Source organism: Ambystoma mexicanum, chromosome 6p, assembly GCF_040938575.1.
Source record: "Ambystoma mexicanum isolate Mex_15411 chromosome 6p, UKY_AmexF1_1, whole genome shotgun sequence".
NCBI classification, from domain to species: domain Eukaryota; kingdom Metazoa; phylum Chordata; class Amphibia; order Caudata; family Ambystomatidae; genus Ambystoma; species Ambystoma mexicanum.
The window spans coordinates 1,546,226,822-1,546,248,696 of NC_090935.1; the positions used below are offsets into that span (position 1 = coordinate 1,546,226,822).

At 50.5% G+C, this 21,875-nt stretch overlaps 1 protein-coding gene across 1 annotated transcript in view; it reads right to left on the bottom strand.

The window, feature by feature from the left end:
* DNAH6 (dynein axonemal heavy chain 6) overlaps nucleotides 1-21,875 on the bottom strand; it is a 3,423,448-nt gene that overhangs the window by 3,239,193 nt on the left and 162,380 nt on the right. Inside the window, exon 2 of the mRNA XM_069626424.1 lies at nucleotides 13,129-13,368. Coding sequence (XP_069482525.1) covers nucleotides 13,129-13,368 — 240 coding nt within the window. The remainder of the gene's footprint in view (nucleotides 1-13,128; nucleotides 13,369-21,875) is intronic.

The following is a 21,875-nucleotide window of genomic DNA, read 5'->3' on the forward strand; positions in this document are numbered from 1 at the left end:
CCTGGTGAGTCAGTCTCCCATCCCTCATGTCATCTCGGACATTGCCTGTCGTAGTCACTGCAATGCCCATGCAAACCTCATCATCATCATTTGCGGGTGGGATGTCCATGTCAGGAGGTAGGGGTACATTCCTCCTTATGCAGATGTGTAGCATGGCATATACAAGCACTATTTTCCCTACTTTCTCTGGAGCATACATAAGTGCTCCGGCTGTATGATCTAGGCAGCGGAAATGTGCCTTCAGGAGTCCAAAGGTGCGCTCAATGCACACACGGGTCCTGCTGTATGTGTGGTTGTAGGTTATGTAGTGTAGTGTCCACAGATCGTGGACAGGGGTCGTTAGCCAAGCCAGCTGCGAGTATCCAGAGTCACCTGCAGAGGCATAGGCACAGACATTAGTCGATGTGAAATGTGTGGGGGTGGACTTACACACAGGCAATGGACATTATGTGCATGCATAGCAGGCTTCGTCCCATGGCATGTGCCTGTACAATATCTGTGCATGCTGTGTCACTGGTATCATGCATTGTTTTGGGTTCACATGTACACTGTTACGTTGCAGCAGATGTTTTGTGATGTGTGTCAGTGACATGTGTTCATGGTGGCTGTCTTGTGGCTGTGTATTGCTCTCATGCATGGGGCATGCAAGGTTGCCTATCACCCTCTGTGGGCAGTAGGTCAGCAGCGCAGGGTGGGTGTACATGGGTACAAGGCATTGGCACTGACAGGGCATGCAATGTGATGCAATGTGGCACTTCATTTATTATTGCTTTAGATCATGCATGATGTATTGTGGTACATGTAGTCATGTGTGCTGTTTGAATTGCTGATGTATGTGTTAGTCGGCATATCCGTCCAGGTGTCTCCAACATGCGCATGCTCCCTGGGGTGTACTCGGTCGTTGCTGTGGGAGCTGGCAGGGTACGGATTTTGCTTGTCATACCATGCTTTGTGTCATTATTCACATCCCCCCAATTTGGTCAGGTACTTCACAGTGCATACGTGCAGGAAGTTTTACTCATCCACTATCCAGGTCCGTTTTCCTCTGTGCCTCTCCATGTATCCTGGCAGTGTGCTGTTCCATAGGACCATGGAGTCGTGGGTGGTACCTGGGTAGCGGGCATAGCAGTGGGTGATGATGAGGTTGGAGTCGCAAGTCAACTGTACATTGAGGGAGTGGTAGTGCTTTCTATTTTGGTACACTGCGTGGGGTCTGGGGGGCCACATACGCAACATGGGTGCAGTCCAGGGCGGGAATCAGATTAGGCAATTGGGCAATGGCATGACATTTTGCCTTCATGGCATTGGGCTGGGGTGATGGGCAGTGTGATGTGGTGTTGCACATGCCGCAGGAGGGCATCCAGTACCTGGCCAAGAACAGCACAGAATGTGCACTGTGCCATGCTGTGCGTCATGGCGATGGAGTGCTGGAAGGTGCCAGTACCTTGGAATTGTAATACTGACACTAGCTTGAGCAGTGGGGGTACAGCTTTACAGATGTTTCTCCTGTTCCCCATGTCCTCCTGTATTGTACTGAGCAGCTCAGCTCAGTAATGGTCTCTCTGTTGAGCCAGTTTGGCATCACCAACTTGGTGTCAGTGAGGGTCCACAGTGAGGGCCTGGCCATGGGATGGGTGCATGCCTTGCTTGGGCTCTCCTACTCCTCCTGTTCCTCATCCTTCCACCCCTCTGTGTTCCCTGTGCCCTGGTTGTCCTGCATCCCTACTTCCAGGCGCAGCATGAGCAGCTGCCTGTGCCAGCTCACAGTGGATAATGGCAGTATGGTGTTGGGAACAGTGTCTGGAGTAGAGGTGTGCCTTATGTAGTCCTCTGGAGTACATTGGGAGCACCTGTGGCTTCATTTCTGGCACATGTGTTCATTTACCTCCAGCTGGAGGCGATTGTGCAGTGCTTTCAGCGGTATTAGCACCTGTTTTTGGTGCTAATACCACCATACATGGACTTGTGATGGGGCTGTGATATTGTGCTTGGAGTTGCCGGCACAGATACCACTGGCTGTAATAGCGCCGGAAGATTTTACAGTCAGCGGTATTTGCGCCGGCTCCTGATCTGGCAAAGCGGTATTGGTGCCACTAATTTCATTACCGCCACTTGTAAGGATTACCGCAAGATTTGTAATGAGACCCATAGTCACTTTGCTTGCCTGGGGGCCTCAGTGCCGCCCTCAGGTGGTAGCGGTCATGCAGCCGGGTCACCGGGCCTGGGAAGTGCTGGTAAGCTGGACTTCCTCTGGAGTTTGGGCCAGTCCATCTGCTTCACCTTCCCCTTTGGCCGGGCTGGAGGTGTGTGTCGCTCCTCTTTCTAGACCTGGTTCTGCTTCCATTTCTTTTATTTTTTTATTGATATAGTGTTATAGTTTACAAATGAAACTTTTCACACTGACATAGTTGAAGTAAAATACCAGAAGAGAAAAATTTGATACATTAAAAGTACATTTCATAGACAAAGAGAAAATAAAACAATAATCTTAGATAATTTCTTTCTTCATAATGGACTTGCCCACATAACTCAAAATTAATCAAATCGTGAAAAGTAAAGAACAAAATAATGGATTCTGTTATTAAAAATACAGTCAAGAATATTAATTAAGACAGATTGTAAACATTCTTAATCTATCACATTTTGATAGCTCTGCATTTTTAGCCTAAGTTGCTCTTCAATTTTGAATAGAAATCTAGCCAAAGCACACATAAATGCAATATAAGGATTGTTCATACATTTATACCAAAGTATTTCACGCGACAGAATAGAATTGCCAACATTTTTGTCTCCCAAATATAAAGTTCTTTCATTGTCAAAATGTTTACAGAAAATAACCAGATGTTTTAGGATTTCACTTTGAGAGGGTATCTCACAAAAGCGACATATATCCGAATCAAATTGAATCCACTGACTAATACGCTCTTTAGAATGAAATTGGTTCATACGAAAACGCATGTATATTTCCCAAACTTTGATGTCAGGAAAACATTCTATATACATCAGCCTAGGAGACCTTTTGTGTGAATGTAAAGCAAACTCCTTATACAATTTGTAAGTACCAATTTTATCCTGAGTATCAACCCAATCCATTTGATATTACCTTTTTTTAGCATAACTCACTCTCATTGCTAAATCTTCTTTCGTAATGTTAATTCGAAGAAGAGCCAAATACATCCTTTTTTTAAACTGTGAAATAGAGATAGGATTTTCTAAATCAAACATCCTATTAAACTCTTCATAGACTGGGTTTCTAGGAGGATTCAACATTTTATCAAAAGGTATTCATTTGCCTCCATAGATGACGAGATGTAGACTAGAAAGACCCAATTCAACAAGTATACATGCATTTGGCACAGTTTTAGTAAGATTTAACACATTTTTCCAAATGGATCCTTGCACCATGTCTAGAAATTCATCAATGTCAAAAAGACAAAAGTCCAGATTGTACAGAATGATAGGTTCGATTTTTAGTAAATAAAACTGAATTGCTGGATTTAGAGAGAATTTGCAAAATTTCCAATGAATAATTTTTAACAAAGATATTAAAGGTCTAACCTTAGTTGTTAGTAAATTGTTCCAGTATTTTCTGGTACCGTGGTTGGGGGGACACTGACCATATCTTGTGCCACTGTTCCAGATGTTCGGCATCCAAGGACTGCATGTGTTTCTGCTTCCCAGACTCTGCCATCGTTCTGTTGCCTTCATTGTCACATTCCGCAGGCGAAGAGTCGTTCTCTGCCTCAACCTTTCCGTGCTGTGGACCGTTTCTTTTTCGTCTGCGCTGCCCTCGAAGCTGGTGGCCATTGGCTTGCCGGGGTACCCAATGACTGTCATACCTTGGCGTAGTGATCGAGGCGGCCACATGCGCTGCACATAAGGCCCTGCACTGGGTAGTTTCGCCTACCATGATGCTGTCCTCCACACCATACAAAGTCATTGGGTCCTGGAATTCTGGGGAGCCACACTGGGGCATAGCTAATTTCCCCGTCTTCTCCTCTTGGTTGTGGTTGGTTGGTGATCAACCCCATCGTAGGTGATGGTTTCAGCTGCAACTTCTGCAGGTTTGTGTTCATATGTGCAGCTCTGGCATATGAGAGCTCCCTTTGGCGACCATACTCCTGTATGCAGGGAAGAGGGATTCCCTTCTCACTCAGTATGATCCTATGTAATTTCTATGCGTGCATGCCATTGATGATCTGGCATCTTATTTCCTTGTCGATATCCTCAAATTCGCAGGACTTGGTGGGCATTGTGGTAGGCATCAGGGGTTCCTGACTCGCACTGTACCATTGTGCAGAAGTTGAATATCTCATGATCTGGGTTGGGGTATAAAATGGTTGGCGAGTGCGTCTTTTGCTGCTTTGTGTTCATCATCGTCTAGTGCACATGGTAGTCAGTTGAAAATGCACAGTGTGTCGTCCTCCACATTCAACAAAAGGTGAGCGTGCATCTTTCTTGCTGTGGCTCAACCCTGCAATCCATAGACATCTCAAATTTCTGGATCCACAGGTCCCATCTGTGTATGGGTCAAACGGGGCCATGGACATGCCCAAACCGCCCTGTGCACATGTTAGAGGGTTGGGGCTGAAGGTGGGTGCCAGTCTGGCAGGACTGGATGGCCCTGGCTTGGCTGCCATCTTCTGGTGCTTAGGCGTGTGGGTGGGAACCACCCCCACCACTTGCTACAGGCTGGGTTGGCCGGGTCTTTTATGTTAGGATGGCTCCCAGCACCATGGGACTGGCGTCCACAATCACTTCCGTCTCCCTTCGTGCATCAAAGTACGCCATGTCCTCCGCCCTGGTGATGTTGCGGAAGGATTCAAATGCTCTTTGGCAGTCATCAGACCACTCGAAGGGCTGGTCTTTGCAGGCGAGCAGGGTTGCTGACAGTGGCGTAGTCCTTGAGATATCTCGAACAATAGCTCGACAAGTCAAGGAACGATCGTAAATCTGTCGCATTTTTTGGGGATTGTGCTGTGTTGAGGGCTGCCACTTTGTCTGGATCTGGTCTCATCCCTTTTTCTGAGAATATGTGTCCGAAAAACCTCAGCGACCCCTTTCCAAACTCACACTTGGCCTTGTTGAGCGTGAGGGCTGCCGCTTCCAGCGCGGCCCACACCTTGTGTAGCGCTACATCATGTTCTTCTTTTGTTTTTCCGAATACCAAGACGTCGTCTGAGTAGTTGAGGCAGTTGGGCACGTGTCGTATGACCTTGTGTATCTCCTCTTGGAACATTTCTGCCACCGACGAGATGCCGAAACTGAGTCTTTTGTATTGGAAAAGTCCTAGGTGAGTCACGAACATTGTGATGTATCGTGACTCTGGCGCGATTTCGATCTGATGGTATCCCTTAGTGAGGTCAAACTTGGAGAATACCTTTGCTCCATGAAGTAGGTGAATCATGTCTGTGATTCTTGGTGCCTGGTGTCGCTCCCTTTCAATTGCTTCGTTTGCCCTCCGCATGTCCACACACACAGGCATATAGACCAGTCCAGGGACTTTTTGGGCACTGGGACTATGGGCAACACCCATGGCGTTGAACCTGTGAGTGGTTCGATCACCTGTGACTTGATGAGTTTATCTAGTTCCTCCTTGACTTGTCTCTGTATGTTGACTGGAATGCCCAGATACTGTTGGGCAACTGGGCAGACCTCCGGGTTTATGTACAATTGGATTTTCCTGTTCTACAACTTTCCGAGTCCTTTAAACAGCTTTGGGAAAGCTGCTTCCACCGCATCCGGCCTGGCGAAGTACTTGTGGGCCATCAGCTGGTACAATATGTGGACTAGGCCAATGTCGACAGCTGTCCTGAAGCTTAGTACGCAGCCACTGTTGGCCTCAGTCTTCAGTACGTGTAACAGGACTTTTGCTGCATGTGTTCTGTGTGTGCACCAGGCCGTGATGGTACCTTTGCAGGGCAATAGCGTGGTCGCCCATTATGGATATATGTCCACTGTTGCCTTCCTCAGCTTTGGGGGCAGGGCGAGAGAGTTGTACGCCTCTTCGCTGATGTTGACGGTGGCCCCTGTGTCAATGAGAAATTCCAGTGGTGTGTCATTTACTTGTAGCGTGAGCATGGGGCTGTGTTGGGTGGCTGTGTCATTGTTGAGCGCCCATACATATCCCTTCTTCCGTTGATCCTCCCCCAACAATGGTGATTCACTGCTCCACAGCGATCTCATCTCCATGTACCTGACTAATCTTCTCCTTCTGCTGCGTCTGGACCCCTCTGAAAGCCGTCTCTCCGTCCTGGTGTATGTGTGTCTGCTTTCTTGGTCTTCCCGTCATTGGTTCTTCGCAGAGGCGTTGCTGGGAGGGGGGGCTAAGGGGGCTATAGCCCCTGGTCTTTTGGTTGTTGCCCCGGATAGAATCTCAGGAGCTACAACCAAAAGGCTAGCTAGCCCCGGTCCCGACAGTTCCGACATCAGTGTAGCCCTGGTTCTTTTCCAGACCTAGCAACACCCCTGGTTCTTCGGGTTCCCTTCCGACCTGTTGTCCGGCAGGCTTGGGCGCAAGCTCCTCCGTCGTTCTTGAAATCTCTGTCTGCCGAGTGCGGAGGCTGGTGCGTTCTTGCAGACGGCTCTAAAATGGTCCATGCCTCCACAGGCAGCGCACTGTTGTCCTACTGCAGGGCATTCCCTGTGTACGGGTATTCATAGCTGCACCTAAACATGTGGCTTTGGAGCGTTTCCCACTCTGGGTGGGCGTTATCTACAATTTGTTTATGACGTCCGGGTCTGTCGCCGGATGCTGGATTGTGATTTTGCCCAAACTGTCAAGTTGTGACTCCACAGCCGCCTCCATCCGGGCCACTGCGAGGATCTCCTCCAGTGACTTTTGTTTTTGCAGTAACTGTTTCCTGAAGGGCTGCGACGCACAGCAGGCGATTACCTGAGACCTAAGGGCCTCATCATTGGAGTAACGATGAAATTCACAATATTTGAGTTTAATGTGGAGGCGCATGGCGAAGTTGTTGAGGGATTCGCCCTTTTCCTGTCTCGTGGTGTGAAAGATGTGTCTTTCATAATCAATGTTAGGGTGCGGGGCAAAGTATTGCCATGTAGGTCTCCGTATGATGTGGTGTCCAGATTGAGTAGCTCTCCCGCAATGTCCCGGACTGCTGGCCCCAGTGCCATGCACAGTGTGTTCTTCAAACGGGCATCATCAGTGAGCCTATGGCTCCTACATACAACATGAAGTCTCTCAACCATGTGCCCCATCGGGGTCCTAGGTTGGTGGTGTCTCTTAGATCAAAAGGGTGGGGCATTTGGAGTACTTGTGATGCACCCCCTGCTGCTTGTGCCATGCTGGCGGCGCTCCCTGGTGCGCCATCCACCACCGAGGAGGATACCACCGGATTAGACATGGCATGGCGTGGATGTGGGCCTCTGTCGTTAGGTAGGGCGTGCACCCCTTGGGTTGGGGCGTGGGCTTCGTTCGACCCCGGCCCTGGCTTGGGCCTTATGAGCAGTGAAATGTGTCCCAGTCTCTGGGGGCTCCTGCTCCTTGCACTTTTATTTATAGGAAAATGTGCCTCCCCTTTGGCCCCTTGTCATAGGCCTTATGTGCCTTATGGGCTCCTGCCCATTGCACTTTTCTGTGTTCCTGGTAGACTGTACCTTCCCTTTGTGGCCCCCTGCTGTACTAGGTCGTGCCCTCGAGCCTCTGGTGGTGTGCTGGGCCTTAACTGCGTGATTACGCACCTTTATTTGTGCCTTCAAGCACATGTGGCATGTGTAGCTGCAATGAGGGCCCCTCAGGGTTCTGCCGCAGCTCCAATTTGGCCTCTGCAATGAATACTGCTTCGTTGCAGCCTTCTCAGCGTAGAAAAGGGGCAGGCCACAACGCTGGAGGTGCGCCAACGTGCTTTTATATGCCCAACATAATCCTCCGGGTCGTGCGGCTGTGCCGGTCTCTGGCGGGTCTTCCACTTCGGTTCGTCTGGGTCCGTAGATCACCTTGTCGCCATTGTGGAGCTCTAACAGGGCAGCTCTATCCCTCCAGCTCGAGACCTCTCACGCCCTGACAAGGACTTGGGCCAAACACATTAAAGGAGGCGCGGGACACAGGGAGAGATTGCACAAGTCTTTCTTTATTTCTCCTCAAACCGGAACTGCCCCTTTCTCTGCGCTCCCGCCTCCCTAACCCCAACGTCCCTTCAGTCAGCAGATGACTGCAACGGCAGCCATCCCACATAACAGTGTGGTGGGGTTGTCTGGATGTCGCCTGCACTCCATGACGCGGTGCAGGACCCATTTTTTGTGGACCACTAATTTACCAATTTTCATCTGCTACAGTGGTTGGGGGAGACACTGACCGTATCTTGTGCCACTGTTCCAGCTGGCCGGCATCTGAGGAGTGCATGTGTTTCTGCTTCCCAGACTCTATTGTGCAGAGAACACGGCTCCACTATCTATGCTCCTGCTGCATGGGCTGTGCATTACCTCATCACCAGTGTTCTGTAGATCTCAATTTACTCGCTTTTGCCTGTGGTGTGTGAGAGCCCAGAGCTGGGGAGGATAGCGGACACGCGGAGCACAATAATGGGACATCCAGCCAGCTTGGTATTGTACTAGTGACTGCCGTTCTCCCTCACAGGAGTTGTACGTTGTTAAGACAGATTTCTGAACTCTGTCCTGGCGGCGCAGAAGTTCAGAAGGCCAACCTTATTACTTGGAACAGGGTAACCTCTGGACAAGCCAGACCAATCAGGGTAGCGATCGCAGCGGTCAAGACTAGGTCTCAAGAGGGGTGAGGGTGACTGAAAGCCCACAATGAGCACACAAAGCAAGGACACTTACAAACTACTCCAAACAGGTGTTATATTAAAAATATATACACATTTATTCCAAGGCCTTTAAAACAATGACCGTAGCGAGAAATCACAATACAACTCTAGTAAACCAACACATACCATACCAATACAATATATATACAAATACAAACAAGTCTAAAGCGTTAGATGCACGAAATGTGTAGTCCACCTAGAAGGGAAGGATAACAGGCAGTGCGAAATAATGCTTAGACCCAGTCCGCCTTCAGAGGCACCTAACTAAAAGGAAGTCTGAGCCCTACGAAGAGTGGAGCCTTGTGCTCAAAAGTACCTGCACACGCTGGTGCCAACGGGCAAAAAGGGGAGTCTCTTCGAGGGAATCAGGCAGTTCAGTTTCGTGCACAAATGAAGAACAGAGTTCCGCGACTCAAGCGCAGCCTCAACTGTGGGCAGAAGCAGAGCGCGAGTACGGAAACGCCTGCTGTTTTGACACAGCGGGGAAAAGCTATGGGCTCCTGCAGGAGGGCGACCAGTTCCTAGCTATGCTACTCACTGTTAGGAAAGATTTCATAATTGTAGGTAATTTTCCTTCCATGTGGCAACCCCTAAACTTTTTGCTGTTGTTTTCACCTTGTTCTTGACTTTGCCAGAGAAGTGCAGCCTTCTGCCGCACTCCTCTGGGCTTTCGCTCCTTTTCTTATGGGGAAACTGACATGCCCTTAAGACAGTCAGTACCGGGGAACGCTGTTTCCCGTAGTTTCCTTTATCATGTTGCGGCTTCAGTGCAACATGACACAAGAGGGCACTGTAAGCTAAGTTACAGCTCTCTTGGGTCTCTAGCCTTCTACAGACCCTAGATACTCTTTTAGGATGGTATTTGATCGGTGCAAGTCATTCAGGGACTGGAATGGTGGCAGCGATCGTTTTGTTTATTTTGAGCTCCTTTTGGCGTTCTGAGCACGTTTTTCACACTGAACCCAAAATGGTGGCCTGGCTCCCAAAATGGCCAGACCATGAGGCTCCTTTGTCCTGTCCACTGACCGTCTTGCTCCCTTCACCTTCCCCAGGTCGGGCGACCCGGGGCCTTCCTTATTTGGGCATGTACTTTCCCGCGAAACGTGGTTGCTTTCGCGGGCTTCTACATGTCGTTTGTGTGCCTCCAGGGTGTGGGCTGGGATGTCTGGTCCCAATACACATCCTGGGTGCCAGAGAGTCTAGGGTGGTGTGAATGCCTGGGACCACCGTGGTCCGTGATTGGTCCACGTATGGTATGTGTGTTGATGAGCGGATCTCCCATTGGCTCCCCTCCGTTTTGGCGCGAAGGGAACTGTGGATAAGAGGGAGCTGGAAACACCACTACCATGTCGATCTCCTGAGTTCTCACGAACGAAGGAATAGAGGAGCCAAGTATCCTGCAACTAAGAGGCTGGACCGAGGAATCGCTGGTGACCCGCTGAAGGAATCCTCCTTTGCACTGCTGTCGTCCTGTGAAGCCCTTTCCTCCTTGGATCGAACCAGAAGGCCTGTACTGGTGCTTCGACCTTTGGAATAGCAGCAACAGCTATTCCCGGCGACTTCATCATCTCCTGCCAAGTAAGCCTTCGGAAGTGTCTCTGGGCCATCCAGTTGACTGACCAGCTTACAAGGGAGTCCTGCTCTGTAACTGCCGCCAGGTTGTGTTGTATTTCGAGTCCTTGTCACTCTCCCACGCTTCGTACGCTTGGCGTTCCCAAGTCTGAAGGGAGGAGTGTACATTTGGCTTGAATACACACGGCCGCTCCGTTGTCCTGCTGCGGCAACAAAACTGTGCTGGTTTCGTCGATTGGGACGTCTTTTTGCTCTACACGACTACGAGGCGTTCCCTGCTCTTCTGAACCTGCCAGCTGCTGAAACTAACGTGGAGAAGCCTGGGTCTGCTTGCTTCGGGGACCGGTGAGTAGTTTAGCTAGGATCTGGTCGCCCTCCTGCAGTATCCCATTGCTTTTCCCTGCTGTGTAAAAACAGCACCCTTTTGGCCGTACTCGCGCTCTGCTTCTGCCCGCTGTGGAGGCTGCGCTTGAGTTGCGGAACCTGTTCTCCTTCTGCTGTGCACTAACCCGAACTGCCTGACTTCCTCCGAAGAGCTTCCCCTTTTGCCCGTTGGCACCGGCGTGGCAGGTACTTTGAGCACAAGGCTCCACTCTTCGCAGGGCTCGGACTTCCATCTAGTTAGGTGCCTCTGAAGGCGAACGGAGTCTAAAGCGTTATCGCACTGCCTGTTTTCCTTTCCTTTCAGGTGGACTACATATTTCGTGCTTTAAACGCTTGCGACTGTGTATTTGTATATATATATATTGTGTTGATATGGTATGTGTTGGTTTAATATTGTGATATTGTGATTTTCTCGCTACGGTCATTGTTTTAAAGGCCTTAAAATAAATGTGTATCTATTTTTGATATAACAACTGTTCGGAGTAGTTTGTAAGCGCTCTTGCTTTGTGTGCTCATTGCGGGCTTTCAGTCATCCTCACCCCTCTTGAGACCTAGTCTTGACCGCCGCGATCGCTACCTTGATTGGTCTGGCTTGTCCAGAGGTTACCCTGTTCCAAGTAATTAGGTTGGCCTTCTGAACTTCTGCGCCACCAGGACAGAGTTCGGAAATCCGTCTTAACACTCACCGGTCCCCGATGCAAGGAGACCCAGGCTTCTCCGCGTCAGTTTTAGTGCTGGCAGGTTCAGGAGAGCAGGGGACGTCTCGTCGTCGTGTAGATTCAGCAGCAGCAGAGTTGAGTTAAAGATGTCCCAAACGAAGTGAACCCGCACAGATTGTTACCACAGCAGGGCAACGGAGCGGCCGTGTCTATCTCAGCCAAATGTACACTACTCACTTCAGACCTGGGAACGCCAAGTGTACGAATCGTGTGAGAGTGACAAGGACGAGAAATACAACACAACCTGGCGGCGGTTACAGAGCAAGACTCCTGTGTAGGCTGGTCAGTCTGCTGGATGGCCCAGAGACACTTTCTAAGGCTTACGTGCAGGAGATGGTGAAGATGCTGAGAATAGCTGTCCCCGCTATTCCAAGGGTCGAAGTACCAGTACAGGCCTTCTGGTTCGATCAGAGGTAAAAAGGGTTTCACAAGGCGACAGCAGTGCAGAGGAGCAGTCCTTCAGCGGGTCACCAGCGATTCCTCGGTTCAGCCTCGTGGTTGCAGGATACTTGGCTCCTGTATTCCTTCGTTCGTGAGAACTCAGGAGATCGACATGGTAGTGGCGTTTCCAGCCCCCTCTTATCCACGGTTCCCTTCGCACCAAAACGGAGGGGACCCAGTGGGAGATCCGCTCATCAACACTCACACCATACGTGGACCTATCACGGACCACAGTGGTCCCAGGCATTCACACCACACTAGACTCTCTGGCACCCAGGATGTGTATTGGGACCAGACATCCCAGCCCACATCCTGGAGGCACACACAAGGCCTGTAGAAGCCCGCAAAAGCATCTGTGTTTCACGGGAAAGTACATGCCCAAATAAGGAAGGGCCCGGGTCGGCTCGACCTGGGGAAGGTGAAGGGAGCAAGACAGTCAGCGGACAGGACAAAGGAGCCTCGTGGTCTGGCCATTTTGGGAGCCAGGCCACCATTTTGGGCTAAGCGCGAGAAACGCGCTTAAAATGCCAAAAGGAGCTCAAAACACAAGAAACGATCGCTGCCACCATTCCCGTCCGTGCTTCACTTGCACCGATCAGTTACAATCCAAAAAGAGTATCTAGGGCCTGTAGAAGGCTAGAGACCCAAGAGAGCAGTAACTTAGCTTACAGTGCCCTCTTGTGTCATGTTGCACGAAAGCCGCAACATGATAAAGAAACTACGGAAAACAGCGTTTCCCGGTACTGACTGTCTTAAGGGCATGTCAGTTTCCCCGTAAGAATGGAGCGAAAGCCCAGAGGAGTGCGGCAGAAGGCTGCACTTCTCTGGCAAAGTCTAGATCATGGTGAAAACAACAGCAAAAAGTTTAGGGGTTGCCACATGGAAGGAAAATTACCCACAATTACGAAATCTTTCCTAACATACGTCGCCACGTGTATTTGCACGTCCTGCACTAGAGAGGTGACGTGCTGTATAACATAACACTGGGAGGGACGGTACAAAATTATTTAGCAGCAGGTTCTTACAATTACTAAAAAACTATTTTTTGGTGAAATGCCATCTACGGACTCAGATTTGTCATTGCTGCTGTTTCTTCAAAGTAAAGGAATACATTTATGCAAGTCTCTATAATCAAATGAAGACTTTCCTCCATCTGTTCATAAAATCTTCATCGGTTTATACAAAGCCAGTATGCAGAAAAACCTGAATTCTTTACTCACCAAGGGCTCCAGCTTAATGGGCTGATGTCGTTTTCGTGTGTTTGCTCGTGCTTTTGTGTCATGCGTAAATGTCAGAGCTTGATTATTTGACACTATCTGATGTGAAGGCATTGCTTGATGACTTGACACTAGCGGATGTGAAGCCACTGATATAAGTCTGTCCCGTAGTTTTTCTGCATTGGTGTTGGAAATAGGTGCTGGTGCTTCATCAATTAAAGATCCACCTGCAGGTTGGGTCATCTGGAAAGGAGCAGAAGAAAAGATTTCAGACATCAGTGACTGAAAACGTAAAAACATAGAGCTAGTGGTAAGAGGAATAAATATGCATGGTTTTCATTTGTCAATTGTTCTGATCAATAGCGGTAATCATGGAGGCTGGAGCGCATCAAAGAAGTATAGGAAAAGCCAATAGTTTTGGCTGATGTATATAAGTATTGGCATCCTACCTCCAACTACTCAACCTATTCACCAGTATCCTCCAACAAACGAAAATTCAGTCGCAACGTTTGTCAGCTAGTATCATTATATGCGCTTGTACATCATGTAGTAGGCATTGCTTCTTACCCAATGTCATTCCACTAAAAGGACAGGTGCTTACAACATGTAAAACTTTGTTTTGGCCACCAAGGTGGCTTTTCTAAAGTTCAGACAAAACTAAAATGCATCTATGTTACGGGCCACGCAGCACCGGCCCCTTTACGGAAAAGTGAAAGCAAGGAATGGGAGGGCAGAGGGAGTAGTGGGAGGGGGGGGGGGGAGTATAGAAAATAAAGAGTTGAGACGTTCCCTGGTGTCCATGTGTTTTTGAGTGACTGGGCCCGCCACAGAACACAACTGCCGATGAGCATCGGCCCATGCCACCGTTCCAGGAGGTGGGGACATGGCCAGGCCGGAACGAAGGAGGCGGACCGTGGTGCAGGCTCCAGCGATATCCGTGGTGGAGCTCGAGAGCGCTGCGTGGTCGGTGGAGGCGACCCGAGTGACGAGCTGTGTTAGGAAAGATTTCGTAATTGTAGGTAATTTTCCTTCCATGTGGCAACCCCTAAACTTTTTGCTGTTGTTTTTCACCTTGTTCTTGACTTTGCCAGAGAAGTGCAGCCTTCTGCCGCACTCCTCTGGGCTTTCGCTCCTTTCTTACGGGGAAACTGACATGCCCTTAAGGCAGTCAGTACCGGGGAACGCTGTTTCCCGTAGTTTCTTTTATCATGTTGCGGCTTTAGTGCAACATGACACAAGAGGGCACTGTAAGCTAAGTTACAGCTCTCTTGGGTCTCTAGCCTTCTACAGGCCCTAGATACTCGTTTAGGATTGTATTTGATCGGTGCAAGTCATTCAGGGACTGGAATGGTGGCAGCGATCGTTTTGTGCATTTTGAGCTCCTTTTGGCGTTCTAAGCGCGTTTTTCGCGCTGAACCCAAAATGGTGGCCTGGCTCCCAAAATGGCCAGACCACGAGGCTCCTTTGTCCTGTCCACTGACCGTCTTGCTCCCTTCACCTTCCCCAGGTCGAGCGACCCGGGCCTTCCTTATTTGGGCATGTACTTTCCCGCGAAACACAGATGCGTTCGCGGGCTTCTACATGTCTTTTGTGTGCCTCCAGGGTGTGGGCTGGGATGTCTGGTCCCAATACACATCCTGGGTGCCAGAGAGTCTAGGGTGGTGTGAATGCCTGGGACCACCGTGGTCCGTGATTGGTTCACGAATGGTGAGTGTGTTGATGAGCGGATCTCCCATTGGCTCCCCTCCGTTTTGGCGCGAAGGGAACCGTGGATAAGAGGGGGCTGGAAACACCACTACCATGTCGATCTCCTGAGTTCTCACGAACGAAGGAATACAGGAGCCAAGTATCCTGCAACCAAGAGGCTGGACCGAGGAATCCCTGGTGACCCGCTGAAGGACTCCTCCTTTGCACTGCTGTCGTCCTGTGAAACCCTTTCCTCCTTTGATCGAACCAGAAGGCCTGTACTGGTGCTTCGACCTTTGGAATAGCAGGAACAGCTATTCTCGGCGACTTCATCATCTCCTGCCAGTAAGCCTTCGGAAGCGTCTCTGGGCCATCCAGTTGACTGACCAGCTTACACGGGAGTCCTGCTCTGTAACCGCCGCCAGGTTGTGTAGTATTTCGAGTCCTTGTTACTCTCACACGCTTCATACACTTGGCGTTCCCAAGTCTGAAGTGAGTAGTGTACATTTGGCTCAGATACACACGGCCGCTCCGTTGCCCTGCTGTGGTGACAAAACTGTGCAGGTTTCTTCGATTGGGACGTCTTTTTTCTCTACACGACGACGAGGCATTCCCGGCTCTTCTGAACCTGCCAGCTGCTGAAACTAATGTGGAGAAGCCTGGGTCTGCTTGCATCGGGGACCGGTGAGTAGTATAGCTAGGATCTGGTCGCCCTCCTGCAGTAGCCCATTGCTTTTCCCCGCTGTGTAAAAACAGCACCCTTTTGTCCGTACTCGCGCTCTGCTTCTGCTCACTGTGGAGGCTGCGCTTGAGTCGCGGAACCTGTTCTTCTTCTGTTGTGCACTAACCCGAACTGCCTGACTTCCTCCGAAGAGCTTCTCCTTTTGCCCGTTGGCACCAGCGCGTGCAGGTACTTTGAGCACAAGGCTCCACTCTTCGCATGGCTCGGACTTCCATCTAGTTAGGTGCCTCTGAAGGCGAACTGAGTCTAAAGCATTATCGCACTGCCTGTTTTCCTTCCCTTTCAGGTGGACTACACATTTCGTGCATATAACGCTTGCGACTGTCGTATTTGTATATATATTGTGTTGATATGGTATGTGTTGGTTTAATATTGTGATATTGTGATTTTCTCGCTACGGTCGTTGTTTTAAAGGTCTTAAAATAAATGTGTATATATTTTTGATATAACAACTGTTTAGAGTAGTTTGTAAGCGCTCTTGCTTTGTGTGCTCATTGCGGGCTTTCAGTCACCCTCACCCCTCTTGAGACCTAGTCTTGACCGCCGCGATCGCTACCTTGATTGGTCTGGCTCGTCCAGAGGTTACCCTGTTCCAAGTAATTAGGTTGGCCTTCTGAACTTCTGCGCCACCAGGACAGAGTTCAGAAATCCGTCTTAACAAGCTGTCCGAGGGGTGGAGCCCCAGGACCACCGGAGGATACCCAGCAGAAAGGAGGACCGACTGGAAAAGTAAAAGCCCAGCAGTGCTGATGGTGAAGAGGACCGCATCGAGGACCAGCAGCTGAAGAGCCGAGGAATCACGAGGGAAGAAGTGCTGTGGCTGGCAACAGACTGCAGGAAGGTATGGAAGAGGCTCAAAGGGGCGGGGTCAAGCAGCAGAATACACTGCAGGAGGCGAGGTGCACGACCGGCACCCGAGCAGAGAAACCACTAGAAAGCGAGGACTTGCCGCTGACAAGCCCAAAAGAAAGGAAGGATCGCCTATGTGTCCTGCATAACCACTAGAAAGCGAGGACTAGCCACAAAGCAAGGATTAGCCGCTCAGACTTAAATGTCCTGCATAACCACTAGAATGCGAGGATTACCTACTTAAAGCCCTCAAGGAAAGGGGTAATCTACATGCCCTGCAAAGCCACTAGAAAGCGAGGACCAGCTTCTCAAGACGACGACACAGCAGCGAAAAAAAAAAAAGAAACGCAACTGCCACCCAGAGCCCCAGGACACATACATTGACGCACCCACCCCAGAGTGGTCCCCTTTGACCAAGAGGCAAGCTGCCAAGGAACCAGCAGTACCTTCCCGACCAACAGACCCAGAGGGGTGACATTACTCCGTGCCGAGAAACTCAACCACGGCCAACACATCGGCACGTGCGCTGGTGGAGCGGTACTGGCAGAGATAAGGCAGACAAATCAGGCTAAGAATGTCACAAGTGCGAGGTGCCGCAGCGGATGGTGCTGCACCACTCCCAACAGGGGTAACACCCACGAATCCGGTGTCATTTCTACGCCGCCCCAACCCTTTCACGCTGGAGCCACAAGAAAACCAAGGTCAGAGATGGCAGGAATGGATGGATGAATTCAAAGAATTCATGAGAACCGTGGGAAATCAAGACGCACCTAACAAACTGGACATCTTCACCAACCTAGTGGGAAAGGAAATCAAGCGCGTCATCAAAACCATCCCCGCTCAAGAGAGAACGGCATATCCACTCCTCATCGCCGCGATCGATGGCCACCTAGTGGTTCTACCAAACCGAGACTATGAACGATACACGTTCAACCAGTGTACCCAGGCACCACATGAAACGATAGGACAGTTCATCCTACGTCTCCAAAGGAAAATAACATACTGTGACTGCAAATTTCAATGACGACAAAGCCATCCATCTACGTGTGATTGAAGGGTGCCCGTCTTCCCAATTCAGGAAACACTTGCTGAAGAAACCCCTTCCCGTGCAGGAGATAACAGAACTAGCAAGGGTCTATAAACGTGTCGACGTCCAAGCTGCCAACATCGAAAATCCAAGGAAACTGGACACGGTAGCCACCATAACCAACAACCCACAAGGACAGACCCGCCCTCTTTGCACATCATCCCACCAGGACACCTGCAACACAGCCTGTTGGACCCAACCTGAGAGACAGTGCTATCACTGCGGGTTCGAATTGCCCCACAAAGGACAGTGTCCCGCAATCGGCCAGATGTGTATGAGGTGCGGCCAGGAAAATTATTTCCAGAGCATATGTGGAGAAAGAACACCACTACTGCAGGCACACATGCCATCAACCCAACTGACTTCAGCCAGGAGATACGAACCGCCAAGGCCACCCAATTCAAAGCCATACCCAGACAGGGACAACACCAGGAACAACCTCCAGAGAAACTCAACACACCCCGGATTTATCCGAGCAGTGGAGAACCTGAAAATGGAGGCGTCAAGTGGCGCATACAAAAGTCTGGAACACCTCTACCACATACAACCCATCCACAACGAAGACCTGAGATGGGAGTTTGCCACCAGGGACCCGTACGAGAACCCTCCCATCGAAGAACCACCAGGGACAGAACAATACCGGGAATATGACCGGTACAGTAGAGAATATGTGCGGCTCATATACGACTCATCTGACGACAGCACATCACCCAGAGTGACGGTACACCTCAGAGGGCTCAACACACCATTCCGCATCGACACGGGAGCCACGGTCAACGTAATGAATGAGAAAACATACAAAGCATTGACTGAGACATAGCCACTACGACCATCTCAGGCGCATATCTTCCAATGGGGTGCGACACTACCCCTAACATCCAAGGGCCAATTCTTGTGCGACCTGGTGCACAGAGGGCGACAAGCACCAGTCACAATCCACGTCATTCACAGCCCAGTGACTGGGAGGTGCCTCCTGAGCTACAAAACAGCCACCGCTCTTCAACTAATTAATATCCAGTACGATCAGTCAGAGACGATCCAGGGGTTTCCACCACACGCCTATTCCATACGCACCATGTCCCAGAAGGCATTAGAACTTGAGGCCTTAAGAGCCATGTTTTTCCAACTTGTTCAAGGGTGTCGGCATGTTGAAGGACACGGTAATCAAGCTTCACGTTGACCCTCGGTGCGACCGGTACCGCAGCACCCAGGAGGATAGGATTCCACCTACTGGCCAAAGTGACACATGAGTTACAGTTATTACTCGACAACGACATCATCGAGAGAGTGGAAGGACCCACTCCCTGGGTGTCCCCATTGGTGGTTGTCCCCAAATCTGATGGACGCCTTTGCTTCTGTGTCGACATGACGATCAACACTGCGATCCAAAGGGAGAGACATCCAGGGCCAAATATCGAGGAGATGCTGGTAAGGCTCAACCAGGCCACCCGGTTCTCGAAACTGGACTTGAACCAAGGCTATCACCAGCTAGTCATCGACCCTGAATCGTGACTCATAACAACCTTTACGACGCATGAAGGCATCTTCTGTTACAAACGGTTGAATTTCGGAATCTTCTCAGTGGCCGAAATCTTCCGAGACAATACGCAGGCTGATAAGCCCGGTCACAAAGGCCTTCAATTACAGTGACAACATCTTAGTCTTTGGAGTTACCCAAGACCAATAAGACGACGCACTATGGCAGGTGTGCCACATCCTCCAAGAAGCCGGCCTCACCCTCAACGGCCTAAAGTGCAACATCAACAAGCACAGTCTGTGCTTCTTCGGACACATCTTCTCTGACCAGAGCATCAGAGCAGACCCTGACAAAATCAGCGCCATTGTCAACCTGGCGAGCCCGAAAGACATGTCCGAGCTGCAATCGTTACTCGCCATGTCTGGTTGCTGCGTCCGATACCTTCCTCACTACGCGATGCTCACTAAGACAGCTCCTAAAGAAGGATCTACCCTTCGCATGGGACAAACGGTGCCAGGATGCCTTCTCCACGATCAAACTGAAACTGGCGAACAATCGACAGCTGGCGTACTTTAACCCACAGTGGGACACGGAAATCACTGTGGATGCCAGCCCTGTTGGGCTAAGCACCATCTTAGCCCAGACCAACCCGCAACAGAACACAGAGATGCGCATATTCGCATTTGCCAGTAGAGTGCTCACCCCCATCGAGCAGGTCTACTCCCAGGCAGAATGCGAGAGCCTAGCGGCAGTCTGGGTGGGTGATCATCATTGGGGGGACCAAAGTGTTCATAGCTGACCACTAGGCGCTTCTGTCCCTATTCGGAAACCCTAAAATCAAGATGCCGCCACGCATCAAACGCTGGGGCATCCACCTCCAGGAATATGACTACACCATCGTCCACAAGCCTGGAGGTGTGGCCAATCCTGCACACTACTTTTCGAGGCACCCGGATAACCCCCCTGACACCGACATGCAGGGTGAGGCAGAAGCATACATCGCCTTCCTATCTGTGAATGCACTTCCCCCGGCAATAACGAAGGAGCAGTTCCAGGAACGGAGCAGATTTGACCCCACCATACAAGCTGCCGTCCAACTCACGAACACCAACAGGTGATGACATGTGACCCCAGAACACTTTGAGACGGGGGAGGCGGACAGGAGAGACCTGCAAAGAATGGCAAGGATACAGGGAGAACTGGCTACAACGGAGTAAGGAACACTCCTGAGAGGAAACCGGCTAGTGGCCTCCGAAATCTTCAGGAAAGCCCTAATCATAATCGCGCACAAAGGGCACCGAGGCATAGCCAACACAAAGAAGATCCTACGAAATCAGGTCTGTTTCTCCACATGGACACCATAGTCGAGGACACATTGAGGCACTGCGTGCCATGTCAGGTGACTGCAGTGAGCCAACCCCCATGCCCGCTCCAAACAGTTTTTTACCCGAGGGACCGTGGCAACGAGGGGTGCTAGACTTCTACAGACCGCTGGAATAAGGGGGACATCTCCTAGTGGCAATTGACGAATACTCCAAATTTCCACTAGTGAAACACGTGACGTCCACAGCATTCAACCAGGTTATGGCCGTAGTGGACAAGCTGTTCAGCGAATGGGGCGTCCCCAATATGGTAAAAACTGACAACGGCCCACCCTTTCATGGACAAGACTTCGGGAAGTTTGCAGCACACCTAGGCTTCCACCAGCAAAGGATTACCCTGCAGTGGCCCCAGGCCAACGGCATGGTGGAACGCTTCATGGCCACCATAAAGCAGACATACCAGAAAGCCCCAGCAGACCAGGCCTCCATGCCTCAAGCCATCTCCCAAATGCTGAGGAGTTACTGCAACACACTCCACGAGACAACTGGCTGGACCCCAGCCGAACTCATGATCAGATACAAGCCACGGACCAGACTACCAAAGCTGGTAGACTACACCCCGGCCGAAGATGCCGAAAACAGGAAACAAGAGGCCAAAAAAAGGAGAAAAGCCAGAGTGGACTGACCAGAAACTGAGAGCCAGAGAGCCCCAGATCCCAGTGGGCGAGGTCGTACTGGTCAAGCAGACGTAGCAACGAAAGAGTGATTCCCGATATAGACCCGATCCCTTGCTGGTAACGGAAGTGAAAGGACCAATGATCACAGCCATGGGAGACCATGGAGAGGTAACAAGGAATGCCTTGTTCTTCTGCAAGATGTTCCAAGAAGAACACTAAGAGGAGACGCCTATCGTGGAAGAAGAAAAAGAACCATGAGAAGGACCCGCGGACCCCCCCCCCCCCCCCCCCCCCCCCCCCCAAGGACCCTCCGCCAAACGCACCCAATGACAAAGCGGACGATCCGCAGGGCCGACCCCAGCGGACCACACAAAGGTCCCCCGCCTCATTGAACAAATGTAGGCTATGGACTTCCATGATAATTAAAGGGGGGGGGGGTGTTACGGGCCACGCAGCACCGGCCCCTTTAAGGAAAAGTCAAAGCAAGGACTGGGAGGGATGAGGGAGGAGTGGGAGCAGGGGAGAGAAGGCACAGGTGATAGTCAGTTGGAGTATAGAAAATAAAGAGTTCAGACATGCCCTGGTGTCCGTGTGTTTTTGAGTGACTGGGCCCGCCACAAAAAACAACAATCTGTCAGTTGGGTTGGGCTCCCAGTGCTGCCTGTCAAACACACTGTAGCTGATAGCCCAGACTTGCGTCGATGTGAAGTAGTGTCCAGTAATGGTCTGACCACTCCAATTAGAAACTGATCCCAGTCATTCTTTGATGTGAAGCAGAGACCAGTCCCACCCCACTGAGAGGCAGGATCCCAGTACCTAGCCAATGAGAGTCAGCATCCCCACCCCAATGAGAGACAGATCCTATACCCATCCCAATGAGAGGTAGATTCCAGTCCCGCTCGAATGAGAG